The sequence below is a fragment of the Littorina saxatilis genome, linkage group LG14, assembly GCF_037325665.1.
Source record: "Littorina saxatilis isolate snail1 linkage group LG14, US_GU_Lsax_2.0, whole genome shotgun sequence".
In the NCBI taxonomy this organism is placed as follows: Eukaryota; Metazoa; Mollusca; class Gastropoda; order Littorinimorpha; family Littorinidae; genus Littorina; species Littorina saxatilis.
In genome coordinates, this window is record NC_090258.1 from 42,208,627 (window position 1) to 42,223,626 (window position 15,000).

At 40.3% G+C, this 15,000-nt stretch overlaps 2 protein-coding genes across 2 annotated transcripts in view; both read right to left on the reverse strand.

Annotated features, from left to right (window-relative positions):
* The window catches only part of LOC138946605 (myosin heavy chain, embryonic smooth muscle isoform-like), a 95,299-nt gene that overhangs the window by 7,072 nt on the left and 73,227 nt on the right, over positions 1–15,000 (reverse strand). The gene's annotated exons all lie outside the window — the stretch shown is intronic.
* Positions 1–15,000, reverse strand: part of LOC138947805 (caspase-3-like) — a 21,486-nt gene that overhangs the window by 534 nt on the left and 5,952 nt on the right. Inside the window, exons 4-8 of the mRNA XM_070319363.1 lie at positions 9,197–9,496; positions 6,013–6,190; positions 3,964–4,088; positions 3,424–3,434; positions 1,985–2,080 (exon numbers count right to left, since the gene is read on the reverse strand). Of these exons, the coding sequence (XP_070175464.1) occupies positions 1,985–2,080; positions 3,424–3,434; positions 3,964–4,088; positions 6,013–6,190; positions 9,197–9,496 (710 nt within the window). The remainder of the gene's footprint in view (positions 1–1,984; positions 2,081–3,423; positions 3,435–3,963; positions 4,089–6,012; positions 6,191–9,196; positions 9,497–15,000) is intronic.

The following is a 15,000-nucleotide window of genomic DNA, read 5'->3' on the forward strand; positions in this document are numbered from 1 at the left end:
CGTTTTAACTTTCTGAGCGTGTTTTTAATCCAAACATATCATATCTATATGTTTTTGGAATCAGGAACCGACAAGGAATAAGATGAAAGTGTTTTTAAATTGATTTTGAAAACGTAATTTTGATCATAATTTTTATATTTTTAATCTTCAGAGCTTGTTTTTAATCCAAATATAACATATTTATATGTTTTTCGAATCAGAAAATGATGACGAATAAGATGAACGTAAATTTGGATCGTTTTATAAAATGTTTTTTTTTTTACAATTTTCAGTTTTTAATGACCAAAGTCATTAATAAATTTTTAAGCCACCAAGCTGAAATGCAATACCGAAGTCCGGCCTTCGTCGAAGATTGCTTGGCCAAAATTTCAATAAATTTGATTGAAAAATGAGCGTGTGACAGTGCCGCCTCAACTTTTACAAAAAGCCGGATATGACGTCATCAAAGACATTTATCGAAAAAATTTAAAAAAAACGTCCGGGGATATCATTTCCAGAAACTTTCATTTCAAATTTCATAAAGATCGGTCCAGTAGTTTGGTCTGAATCGCTCTACACACACACACGCACAGACACACACAGACACACAGACACACACACACACAGACACACAGACACACACACACACACACATACACCATGACCCTCGTCTTGATTCCCCCTCTATGTTAAAACATTTAGTCAAAACTTGACTAAATGTAACAAGTCGCGTAAGGCGAAAATACAATATTTAGTCAAGTAGCTGTCGAACTCACAGAATGAAACTGAACGCAATGCCATTTTTCAGCAAGACCGTATACTCGTAGCATCGTCAGTCCACCGCTCATGGCAAAGGCAGTGAAATTGACAAGAAGAGCGGGGTAGTAGTTGCGCTAAGAAGGATAGCACGCTTTTCTGTACCTCTCTTTGTTTTAACTTTCTGAGCGTGTTTTTAATCCAAACATATCATATCTATATGTTTTTGGAATCAGGAACCGACAAGGAATAAGATGAAAGTGTTTTTAAATTGATTTCGACAATTTAATTTTGATAATAATTTTTATATATTTAATTTTCAGAGCTTGTTTTTAATCCGAATATAACATATTTATATGTTTTTGGAATCAGCAAATGATGGAAAATAAGATAAACGTAAATTTGGATCGTTTTATAAATTTTTATTTTTTTTTACAATTTTCTGATTTTTAATGACCAAAGTCATTAATTAATTTTTAAGCCACCAAGCTGAAATGCAATACCGTAGTCCGGGCTTCGTCGAAGATTACTTGACCAAAATTTCAACCAATTTGGTTGAAAAATGAGGGCGTGACAGTGCCGCCTCAACTTTCACAAAAAGCCGGATATGACGTCATCAAAAACATTTATCAAAAAAATGAAAAAAAACGTTCGGGGATTTCATACCCAGGAACTCTCATGTCAAATTTCATAAAGATCGGTCCAGTAGTTTAGTCTGAATCGCTCTACACACACACACAGACACACAGACACACAGACACACGCACATACACCACGACCCTCGTTTCGATTCCCCCTCGATGTTAAAATATTTAGTCAAAACTTGACTAAATATAAAAAGAAGGCATTTATACTGTTGAATTAAAAGTACTGCAGTTGTAGCTTATACGCGAACGTGCGTCGAAATTGTTAGCATCCTCAGCATCAGATGGATCAACATATAATGTTCCACCCGTTTGGTTTTTACAGTTTGCAAAAGATTAATATTAAGTTCAGAGTTGTTTGGTCAATTTTGAAGGGGTTGCGAATGATTAGATTATATAAATTGCTGAGTTGTTTACATATCAAAAGTATTTATGGCTGAAATGTTTACATATCTAAAGTATTTATGGCTGAAATGTATACATAACTGAAGTATAAATTGCTGAAATGTATACATGTCTAAAGTATTTATGGCTGAAATGTATACATGTCTAAAGTCGGGTTTTTGACATAAGAACTTGCATGACAGTCAAGGTTGATGACTCACGTTCTGCTTGATCTGATCGTCTTTGCGCTTCACTTCCCGTTCCAGCACCTGCACACGGCTTCGCGCTTGAGTGAGTTCCTGCTGCAGTGCCCTCACCTGTTGAGTGAAGCGAGCACAGTCTGAACTGTGAGGATCGTGAGCCGAGGAGAAGTCGAGTTGTACTCCCATTCTTCGTAATGAGGTGCAATTGAAACGTCAGAGTTGATGAAAAGTGAAGTGACACATGAAATACTGACAAGACTTTTCACACGAGCTGTTCTTTGTGTATACAATATTACACAAGAGTCCTTTCAAAATAAAGCACTGTTCATCATTATTTTATGTCTGATTTTTGGTCTACCCCCAAATCTAAAAGATGCTTCAGGAAATATCTTCATGCGAATTGAGAAATTGATACAATTTTAGCCAACGAAAACGTGACATAATAACACTGTTTCCAGCCATATCGGAAAGGCTAGTTACCATAATTCAAATAGAAACACATCATTACAACACATGTAAACCAGGAATTAATATCACCTCCATAATAGGTCATTTGGTTTTAAGTGATCGGCAGAAACCCCATTCAACTACCCAACCGTCGTTTATCTGAATCTTGGCATGTCATCATTTTCAAAAAATTGTAGAATAAAATCTGTCCGATGGATTTCTCTCATTTTTGTTATACTTGTTTCATCACACTCTGAAAATATCACACACAAAATATTTGCGAAATCAATTTTTTTCGTCAATCGGTGTCCGATCTCTTTAAAACAACTGCCTGCGTTCATCGCTAGAGTTAATCTCGAAACCAGATTAGAAGATGGCCGCGCATTCCGAATACTTCTAACTTGCCGAAGAGGCCTTCCTGTCAAATGTTATCAAACGCTTTGGGAATGTCAGAAAGACAGCTTGGTTTGAAATAATTATTATCGTTCAAAAATTTACACAAACTATTATATAAAAAGAAAAAAAATTGAATACATTCCGACTGGTAGAGCGAAACAATACTGTTTACCATTAAATATTGAACAACTCGAGGCTGAACATAATAACTATTCAGAACACCTTACCAATGCAAATGGGTCGACAATTTAGTTTAAGACTGTCCTCTGGTACTTTTGTTCGATTCAATGGGAATAGAACTTTGAACAACGACCTGTCTGTCTGCCTTCCTCTGTCTGTCTATCTGTCTCTATCTGCCTGCGCCTGCGTATCTGCCATTCTGTCTGTCTGTCCGCTGACTCTCCCCCTCCGTCCCCCATATCTCTCTCTCTTTCTCTCTCTCACTCTCTCTCTCTTTCTCTCTCTCTCTCTCTCTCTCTCTCTCTCTCTCTCTCTCTCTCACTCTCTCTCTCTCTCTCTCTCTCTCTCTCTCTCTCTCTCTATCTCTCTCTCTTGCTCTCGCTCTCGCTCTCGTGTTTGTTGTTTCACGCTTATATCGGAAGGAATGCACTCACCATTGCTTGCACTGAAAAAGAAAAAGAGTGAATAATAAAAATAGTTTCCAATTCACGTTCTTTCAATTTATGTTTTATTTTCCTGGCTCAGTGCGAAGCTAATCTATATATAGCTTGTACGGCCACAGCTTCACAACCTTTTAAAACTCTTGTTCAGAAACTAATACAGATTGAGAGACTTCTTTCTTTCTTTAATTGGTGTTTAACGTCGTTTTCAACCACGAAGGTTATATCTCGACGGATTGAGAGACTGACTGTAATATTCAGATAGACCGAGAGAGACGAGCAGCAGAAGTAGACCCAGTGTGGTGGAAGGAAGGCTTCCAGAGCAAGGTAGGGGTAACCAATAGAATCTTATAATAGAAGACTGAATCGTTCAGGTCCAATCAATTTGAGATGACGACCCAACAACAGTGAACCAATTAAAAGGGACTGGGTTTGTCCCCAAAGACTCAAGAACAGATGCATAAACAGTCAGTGTGAAATACTGTCAAAAGCACTCATACATAAATACATACACACAAAGCGTGAAACACCCACCTGGACAATAAAAGCGAAGTTCCTTCGCGAGTGTCGATTCATATTGAGCTGTCTGTAGTTCATGTGCTGTGGATTCTACAGTCAATGCTTCATTCAACTTGTGTAATATGTGCATGATGGTTTTGCTGCAAATAAACATGTTTTGTCCTAACTGTATAATAATACCAAAGAACACACATGAGATAAATAAATCATTTCTGTACACGTGTATGTATGGTGTAACGGAGGTCTCTGGTTAGACTTTACACGTACAAGTTGCTGTACACACTCTGAAAAAAAGTTTCTACCAGGCATCTGTAATAAAGTCTTTACAACCTTGCGAACCCACAACTTAAAGTTGCTTGCCTTTTTAACACACTTATCAAACAGAAATGCAAGCTGTCACAATGGATTTTGCGACTTTTAGATCCTGTTATATTCAGAAACTCGATTATTGGAGGTTGATTGCAGTTCTGTCAAGATTGACAATTGTTGGCTACAACTTCATTCAACTTTATGACATGGATTCCATTCAGTTTTACAGATTACCTTTTGCTTCACAGCTCGCTCAAGGATGATAGTTTTTGTCCACGCTGCTACTGCTACATTTAATCTCACGCTGCTACATTTAAAGGCACACACAGCTTCCCGTAAACCATCCGTTTCTGGCCAGGACACGGTCAGACTTTTAGGCTACACACAGTACCAACACCCTTTCGTTTACTCACCGCTTGAGAAAATTCTAGGTGCCCTCCGTAAAGAGCGAACGTTTTTCAAAGAATGTATTTCGTGCAGTCAGAACGGATTGTCTATGAACACAATCGGAAGCCTCATTTTGGCGCTAAATAATGAATTGACAGCTTGTTACACAAACATTGTTAAATCATAAAATAATGATGTTTTCATCTAGACATGATCAGTACAACTCGAAGTTTTGACAGTTTTAAACAAGGGAGTCCGGAACCAGGTGTCAGGACACACAAGATCGTGTTTCTCCAAGCAGACGAATGTTCTGCATATCGCTTGCTTCTTTGAAGGCAACCGCCTCCGATTAGTTCGTGTGAATCGCAGTCGTTTGTTGCATTTTAGATTCAGAGGTACAAACAGCGAGTCGTATTGAAATCACAAACTGACGACGATATTGTGAAAAAAGGAAAATGTGTGACACGGGTCCACGATGGCTCAGGGGTAAAATAACCACGAAATCTGGCCCTATAACATTGAAGAAAATAGCAATGTTATGCTTTGGAATAAGACCAACCAGGCTTGGTCATCTAATCTTCACAAACGTTGGATAAAATTAATTTTTTTTTTTTTTTTTTTACTATTTTACTAAAATATGATCCCATTGTAACCTTGAAACATAAGGCAGGTAAACATGACTTGTGTTTTGTTTAAAATCAATTAACCATGGGAGTATGTGAAATTTCAAAGCTCTTACTAAAAATAAGTTTAAACAAAAATATGTTGTTTCAATGTCATGGCCAGAAAGGACAATTCCCGACGCAAAACTTTGGGGAACTGTGGAAGACCTGCGCCGAACCTGCGAGTTGATACGATCAGCAGGCCTATTATTATGAGGGACACAACCGTCGAACGTTGAAGAAGAAGAAGAAGAAGAAGAAGAAGAAGAAGAAGAAGAAGAAGAAGAAGAAGAAGAAGAAGAAGAAGAAGAAGAAGAAGAAGAAGAAGAAGAAGAAGAAGAAGAAGTTTCCATTTCATGACCCGAAGTCGACACCAGAGTGACCTTGACATTTGACAAGGGTCGACCAGACTTTAGTCAAGTTGAGAGGTCATTGAACCCTAAGATCATGTAAAGTATCAAATCTCCAGCTTTAAACCATCAGAGAAAACCTTTATGTAAAGTTTACATGACCCAAACTTGACCCCACTGTGACATTTTCATTTTGACTTGGGTTACTCAGTCTTAGGTCACATTGGACGATCACCAAACCCTAAAAATGTGTTCTTAACTATCAAAGCTCCAACATCAAAAACGTCTGAGGAAACCTTAACGTTACGTTTGATAAAGAGTGAGAGAGTTAAACATCTATATTTATGGTAACCAACCTGTTCGCGTAATGTTCCAGTAATCTGGTGAGGTGATAGAAGTACACCGCGCCTTTAGTAGAGTCTGGATTACAATATGACACGTTGTCCGGCGTTGTAGCAAAGGACACAAGAAAGTCCCGCTTGTCTGTGATCACCACAGGTCTGGTTGGAGCCCCTGATCGCGCTAGACAATGACCTGTTTAACAACAATAAAAAGAAAAATTGTTGCAGAGAAAAATTTCCATTTTGGCACAGGCAAAAATCAAGAGTTCAATGAATGTTTGAATCCGCATAGAGTATTGATTTCATCTGAATAAATTACTCATGCAAAATGATATTGGTGTTAAATATGAATGCGTATACTCCGTAAAATCGCCATGTTCTGAGAATGGTTTTGGTTATTTGATATGCCATGTTCTGAGAAACAAAACATACATGCACACATCAATTTATCGATCCATCCATCCATACATAAACTTCGTTATTGCGACAAACTTTCCATCCAAATTAAAGCATTAATTACTGGAGTCATTTAGCTCAAACTTTCTATGCTATGCTGTGTCGTCCAAATGACTACCTGCCACACATTTCGGATTAAAGATTTATTTAACAGGTGTGACAGGGGAGGCTACCGCTCCTTTCTGGTCGACACCTCGCTCCCAGTGTCGATAAGTGCAGCAACAGTCTTTCCCTGCAGGCTTACTTCTGTTGTGGGACACTTCCCAGTAAATCCCTGCAGGAAACCCTCGTCCCCCGTTGTCTGGTTATGGACAACGGGGGAAATTAGTTTCCCTGTCGCTGCTGGTGGGAGGGGACATGGGAGTCGGGGCGGGATTGAGAGTTCAGGATCTGCCGCTTCAGCGGGCAGCGGGCCTGAAGATGGCCGTGCTTGCTGCACAACCAGCAGCGAGGTCGGGGCGCGGACTGTTGGTGGGAGGGGTTGCTCAGGTGGGAGTGTGAAGGGTGGTTCTGGGAGGGCTCTGGATAGGCGGGGCGCTGGTTCAGCTCCGTCCGGAGTGCGGCGGTCTGCTTCACCAGCTCAGCTACTTGGTGACGGAGCTCGTCGACCTCTGAGCTCCGGGCTGGTGTAGCAGTCACCTGCTCCGAGCGGACGTCGCAGTCGGCGTCTTCCCTCATCCACCGCAGAGCCTCTGCGCGGACGGCGGCGAAGCCTGCATCCTCCCTCTCCCGGATGAACCGACGGATGTCCCGCTTGAGTGCTGGAGGCTGCAGCCCATCCACGAATCTGTCGCGGAGTGCCTCGTCTGTCACCGTGTCGGCTGCAAAGGTGTTGAGCCACGCCTGCAGGGCATGGAGGGTCTGGGCAAAGTTGAGGACCCCCTCATTGTTGCCCTGCCGCCGACTGTGGAAGGTGGACAGCATCGTCGACTTGGTCCGGTGGTCTCCAAAGCTCTCCTGCAGGGCAGCGAGCACCAGATCCGCCGTCGCGGTGTCAGCAGGCGGACGACCGGTGACCTTCCTCCGCGCGGCGCCTTCGAGGGACTGGATCATCCATTCTGCCGACTCTCCTCCCAGGTTCTCCAAGGCGTAGTGGTGGAGGATGCGTCGCGCTTCCTTGGCAAAATCCTCCAGCTCACAGCCCTCGCTGTTGCCGGTGAAGAGGGGGAGCTTGGGTGGGCGCACAGCCTGCCAGCGTAGACGCGCAGCATCGCGGGCAGCTTGGTCAGCCATCTTGTTGTCTACCTTTACATTGCTTTCTGCTATTATTAAGATTTTAAAGTTACTGGTGTCTATGCTCCTCTAATCCTGCTCTGCAAGCGCCAGAGGTGCATGGACAGCCACCACTGCCCCTTGATGTCAGCTTCAAGGCAGCAGAGCCAACCACGGACACCCTTCCCCATCACTCCCCCGAGGACCTCAGGCGATTGCAGGACGAGGACGCCACCATCGGCCCAGTCCTCAGGTTTTGGCCTGAGAGACCCCATGATGTCAGAGACCCCCCGCTGCGGACGCTCCTACAGCAACACAAAGATTGTGACAGGGGAGGCTACCGCTCCTTTCACAGCAGACTCTGCACCCGAGTAGTTGGCCTTTAAAGTCAACACCCATGGTTTGTGGAAATCTGTTTGTGATAGGGTGTGGTAGTTTCCGATTGTCTGTATGTTCATGGAAACCTTCGGGTTTGCATAACAGTTTTTATAGGGCTAAGAAATTAGCCCTAACATTTTCAAACCTGTTTGATTGCACTTCGCTTCCCGAGGTGATCGTAGTGTTTCGGCACACGGTTACATCTGGCGCTTGCGAGCAGGGATGGGACTCGGCATGATATGTTCAGGTAATGGCATAATATGACCACTGAACATGTTCGTGCTGTTCCCATTCTGCGAACTTGGGATGGACAGTGGTCTCCCGGTTCGGAACTTCGGGACGAAGTTAATTTCAAACGGGGGCGATTGTGACAGGGGAGGCTACCGCTCCTTTCACAGCAGACTCTGCACCCGAGTTGTTGGCCTTTAAAGTCAACACCCGTGGTTTGTGGAAATCTGTTTGTGATAGGGTGTGGTAGTTTCCGATTGTCTGTATGTTCATGGAAACCTTCGGGTTTGCATAACAGTTTTTATAGGGCTAAGAAATTAGCCCTAACATTTTCAAACCTGTTTGATTGCACTTCGCTTCCCGAGGTGATCGTAGTGTTTCGGCACACGGTTACACAGGGATCACCGAAACCGGCAATTAAAGAAGGTTTACCCCAAATCGCCGTGACAAAAACAGAAGTGACCACTTAAATATCGACGAAAAATCATAAAAGGCATATTTTGGCAACTTTTAAAGTCAAATTAGATATCTACCAAGCACTGTGTTCAGCAATGACTTGGCGGATTGCTTTTAAACTGTTAGGATAGTATGCCTAAATACTAGACGTACTTCGAGTAAAATGTCGGATTGTGACAGAAATTAGTTCAGATGTTATGCACGTTTCAGGAAAGAGTCTTACAAACCGTAATATGACTGTTTGCTTACGTCCCAAAAAGTCATGACTTGGCATGACTACAGACAAGAAGTTGGTGCAAACAATGCCATAGTTTCATTTGCCACTGGTGTAAATTTGCCAGGCCTGAAACTACGCCCTTCGTTCAAGTATTCATTGTTTCGATTTGCTCTATCAATCGCAGAACGCACTGTGATGTCTCATTAACTGGTATGATGATAATAATGATAATAATAATAAGAAGAAGAATACCTTTTTGGCCCTCCCCTCCGCGGCAGGCATCAACGAAGAAGACTTTTGGCTTTCCAGCCAGGGAGGGACACTGGGTTGAGAAGACGTACTCCTGGAGCTCACTGATATTCACCGTGTGATCGTCAGCTCCGCAAACCCCTGTCTTGTTTCCATGGGAACTTATGCAGCAGACAAAGCAGTCGTAGTTGGAATGGTCTTCTTTTTGTATACTTTCCATCCGTGTTTTCATCTGCGCGCACGTTTGATTTTCAAAATATCTCACTTCAAAGTCCATATTCTTGAACGTGCGAGTTAGGTTTTCTGAAATATTCGTTGCACACACACACACACACACACACACACACACACACACACACACACACTCAGACACACACACAAGTACATACATACACACGCACGCACAGACACATACACACACACACACACACACACTCACTCACACACACACACACACACACACTCACACAGACACACACACACACACACACACACACACACACACACACACACACACACACACACACACACATTTGAAGAACATAATACAAAATATAAACGTAAATAATGTAATCAATTTTTTTCTGAAATAACTCTGCCAAAACTGTCATGCTCTGGTTACTTGAGTTAGTTACAAATTGATAGGCTTCCATTTGACACGTTTTGGTTATCATGGTCTACTGACACCAGACCAAAGCCTTATTCGCTCTGTCGGGCTTACATTTGGGGTTTGGAGAAATCAATCGACCATGATAGGCGTGAAGATTCAAATGGAGACATGTCAGTATTAGTGTAAACTCATTTTCTCACCAAACTTGTTGGCTTTTGCAACAAGGCCAACATAATGTTCAGTTCCTGAGCTCACGTGTCTGCGATTGAAGTCCAAAGAAACGTGTTTCCGTATTTACTTTCTATCACTATGGTCCTGTGCTCACATATTGTTTAGTCATTTAGTGATCGATTGAAAGTAAACAGTTACTCCCATCTCAAAAGAAGTGTTTAGAATTGACTTAGGGCCTACTTGCCCAGAATAATTCATACATCAATTTAGTCATGTGGTTGACGTCATCTCTTTGCATGAATTTTCGTCTTGGTGTTTTCCGGTCACTTTGTTTGTACTACGTGAACATGCATTTTGCACACAGAGCCAACTAGAGAAAGTTGAACGATTTATGACGTCACTCAAGAGTCTTATTACAGAAGGAACTTTTCAGCGGGCGACTCCGTTTTTACATTTAGTCACGTTTTGACTAAATGTTTTAACATAGAGGGGAAATCGAGATGAGGGTCGTGGTGTATGAATGTATGTGTGTGTGTGTGTGTGTGTGTGTGTGTGTGTGTATGTGTGTGTGTGTGTGTGTGTGTGTGTGTACAGCGATTCAGAGAAAACTACGGGACCGATCTTCATGAAATTTTACATGAGAGTTCCTGAATATAATATCCCCACCTTTTTTGTGTGTGATAAATGTCTTTGATGACGTCATATCCGGCTACCCAGGCAGCAGAGAAATATGCCCAGCATATGACAAACATCCCAGGCAGCAAAAGATCTGGAAATCATCTGCTGGACAGATGCCAGTTGCCACATATTGTACATATGTCAGAAATCTTATGGATACCACATGATTACAATTTGTCATGTCTCACATGATCTGACCATGACCAGCGGCATATTAAAGCCAGCTGGATTCTTGCTGGCGCGGTCAGCTACTGTACTTTTTAAAGCAGAATTAATTTAAAGCTTTTGTTTGTGAACAATGATGGTATTTATTTTGCGAATTATTGTATATTATTGAAAAATCTGAATATGGGACAAGGTATTGTATGACATTTTTGTTGTTGAGTGCGTCTAAACCTTCCAAATAAGATTTTGAGTGTGTGTAAAAAAATGAAAAAACCATTAATTTTTGTTCGAAATTAGTTGTTTTTTTCTTTGCAAAAATGAATGTGATACTTTTTGCAACCAGCCAAAGTTTCCTGTCTGAGTTTGACTATATTTTATCAGACGAGCGTCCCCAGCGTCCTGCGTGCGTTTTTTTGCCTTTTCATGCGGGAATACGTGACACCTTCGCTATGCGCGCCTTACATTTCGCCAACTTTTACGCAGATTGTCGCAGTCGAAATGATTTCACCATGCGTGTATAGCAAGCATGGATTTGAAAAGGTGATTGCAATCTTTGTTTTCCTAATTTAATACGGTGCATTTATGCTTGTTCTTTATAAAATACTTTTTTATTTTAATTTAAGTTTATTTTTTATACCTATATTTAATTTTGACATTTTGGTTAAAAATGAGCTGCCTGGGGTTATTCTTCTTGGTTACATTTTTTTTATTTAGAATTTTGATTGCATTAAAACCTTTATTCGGTTATTTTTTAAAGTTATTATCAGACAGTTTGGGTTTAAAGAATATATTTTAAGTTTAATCAAATATTTTTGTTAATTTAAAAAAATTATCATGAAATTTGTTTTCGGCATTTTTTCTGTTTATTTGATAAAAATAAATCCAATGTTCAATTTTTTTATTTGATTGAAAAAAGTTGCTGAAGTTTTGTTTTTTTCTCAATTGAGCATTTACACTCATCTTTAAAAAATGTTTAGATCAGTGAGCCGTTTGTTTTAAGGGAGACAATAACAACTGCAAAGAGCAATATCTTTCTGTTATTTCCCTTGTTAATGACCGCATTTCCGGTTGGCGCAATATTTATGTATGTACCGGTCGTATCGGCGTTTTTTACCCTTTTATCTTCTTGCCTTGTATTTTGAGTTGCTTATTGGATGTAAGGTAAGCCTTGTCTTATTTTTAGTTCTGTAACCTGAATGGGTTTTTTTTTGGTAAGAGTTTTTATGCAATTGCATATGTCTTCATCAAGCATTAATTATTTCTGTGATACCTTTTCGGGGTGGCAGTAATAGAACAGCTTTGGTCAGGTCAAACATACTCTGAACTACAAACAATACCTTGCTTTTCGAGTGGAGGTAAGTAACCATTCATATATCACTTAGCCTTATAAATCAATAACTGTTCAACTTCAGGATTTCTCTCTCTCCCACCCTCAATTTTTAATTTTCTCTTTGGTGAGTCAGGTTGTGACTTAAGTTTTGTTCACATGGCAGACTTTGTACCAACTTTCCCCCTACTTTAAAACAATTTTAGTCAACGCCAAATCAAATCAAAATTGCTGCCCTTGTCAACAGCAAAAACGCTCAAACTTGTTTTAAGCGACGATTCTTGTCAGACTTTGAAGGCCAGTGCAGCTATCGGAGCTACCTCCTAATGCAGTAAGAGCAGTTTGGCAATAGTTTGGCTATAGTTAACCAATCAGTAAGCAGCGATAAGAAAAGTCTACGGAATATCTTTGTTATTCCATGGCCAAGTCCAGCAGTTTTTGGAGTTGCTGCTAAGTCTTACCTTAATTGTTTCTAAATTGCTGGAGCCGTTCACATGGCTGCTTTTTGCTGACAACCCAGGAGGTATTTTCAAACGACTTAGAGTCAGTGAAAAGTTGTTTGCCCGTCTGCCATGTGAACAGCACTTAAATGTTTTCAGATGATCTGAAAATCTAGGCAAGGGTATAGTTTTGTGTCGGTGTGATTATTCATCAATTTATTTCAACTCCTTTCAGTGCAGTTATTGAGTGACTGTCAGCTCGCTCCTACACTTTTCACTTTTTTGTCTGTGTGTGTGTGTGTGTAGTTATGCCATGTAATTTGAGAAAACATAATAGACCAGTCTCTATGAACCTTAACTGTCAAATTAATTCTCTCATAGATTTTATTCATTAAAAATATATATTTATCAAATGTAAAAGAATGTAGTGTCCCCCAGCCATACTCATAGTAATAATAGGCTCGATTTTCTCAGTTTTATTATTCAGAGGATTTATTTTTAGTTGTGTAACCTGAATGGGTTTTTTTGGTAAGAGTTTTTTGCAATTGCATATGTCTTCATCAAGCATTAATTATTTCTGTGATATCTTTTCAGGGTGGCAGTAATGAACAGCTTTGGTCAGGTCAAACATACTCTGAACTACAAACAAGACCTTGCTTTTTGAGTGGAGGTAAGTAACCATTCATATATCACTTAGCCTTATCAATCAATAACTGTTCAACTTCAAGATTTCTCTCTCTCCCAACCTCAATATTTTCTTTTTTCTTTGGTGAATCAGGTTGTGACTTAAGTTTTGTTGACATGGCAGACTTTGTACCAACTTTCCCCCTACTTTAAAACAATTTTAGTCGTCGCCAAATCAGATCAAAATTGCTGCCCTTGTGAACAGCGCAAACGCTCAAACTTGTTTTAAGCGACGATTCTTGTCAGACTTTGAAGGCCAGTGCAGCTATCGGGGCTATCGGAGCTACCTCCTAATGCGATAAGAGCATTTTGGCGTTAGTTTTGCTATAGCTAACCAATCAGTAAGCGGCGATAAAAAAGTCTGCGAAAAATCTCTGATAAAGAATGTAGTGTCCTCCAGTCATACAATTTTACACTGTCAAATGGTAAACATTTTCCTCTGGCTACACTTTATTCTATCAGGTTCTATTTTCTCTCTTTTTTTTTCCAGGTACCATGCCTCATGTAACAATGTCTTGCACGATGTCAGCCGATCAAGCTTACACATCTTCGTGATCAGGGATATCTGTTTTGGCACAGTCGGTGGTGCTAAACTCTGGCGATGGGGGAGAAGTTCTGTCCAAGACACCACCCCTGTGCATCATCCAGAAAGCTGAAGAGTGACAAACCTTGAGTTGACCCACATTCAGAGTGTAGGACTGATTATCTTAAGTTAACATATGATCCTGAAACCAGATTTTAAAGCAGATTAATTCTTCTCAATCCAGAACTTGTCTTTAAATCATACTGCAGAGATTACATTCCCAGTGCTGCGATGGTTATTCACCACACACACTCAAGGTCCAACACTGAAGTGATGCGATAGTCATGGGTTCACTGCAGAGCCTTATTGGAGGAGAGTTGGGGGTACTTTTTGTTTTAGTTTTTTAAACTATACTTTAAAGCCTTTTTTCCCTTAATGTGTGTGTGTTTGGTTGACTTGGGAGTCTTATTCCTGCTGTGACTTTGTTTCATTGATTCCTTCCGGAGAAAAGATACAAGTTGGCTTATTATTATGATATTGAATATAAAGTATGATCTTCAGACTGTTGTTTTGTCTTTTGTTGTGAAAATGTGTGATTGAGTGTGTGTCTGTGAGGTTCGAAGTATCGGTCAAACATATGACGAAGACATGTCATTCATACAGTTAACATATGACATATAGCAAACAATATCATTTGTTTCATGGCAACCATGTAATTTGCATATGCCAATGTCATTTGTGATATGGCAAACAAATGATTTTCATATGTCAGTGTCACTTGTAATGTGGTGTAAATGAGGTTTCCATATGACAATGTCACTTGTGATGTGGAAAACTAGTGTTTCTGACATGTCATTTTCACCTAAAAACCATATGGTAGCCATTCCAAAACCATTTGCAATTTATCTATGACTGACATATGGTTTTACTATATGATTTCCACATGCCATGTCATATACTTGTGAAAGTTGAGGCGGCACTGTCACGCTCTCATTTTTCAACCAAATTGGTTGAAATTTTGGTCATGTAATCTTCGACGAAGTCCGGATGTTGATGTTGCATTTCAGCTTGAAGGCTTACAAATTAAATAATGAGTTTGCTCATTAAAGTTGTCATTATAATCGATTTTTCGCAAACAGATTTAAAATTGATTGCATTGTATTCATCATTTTCTCCTGAATTTAGAAATATATAGATATGTCATGTTTA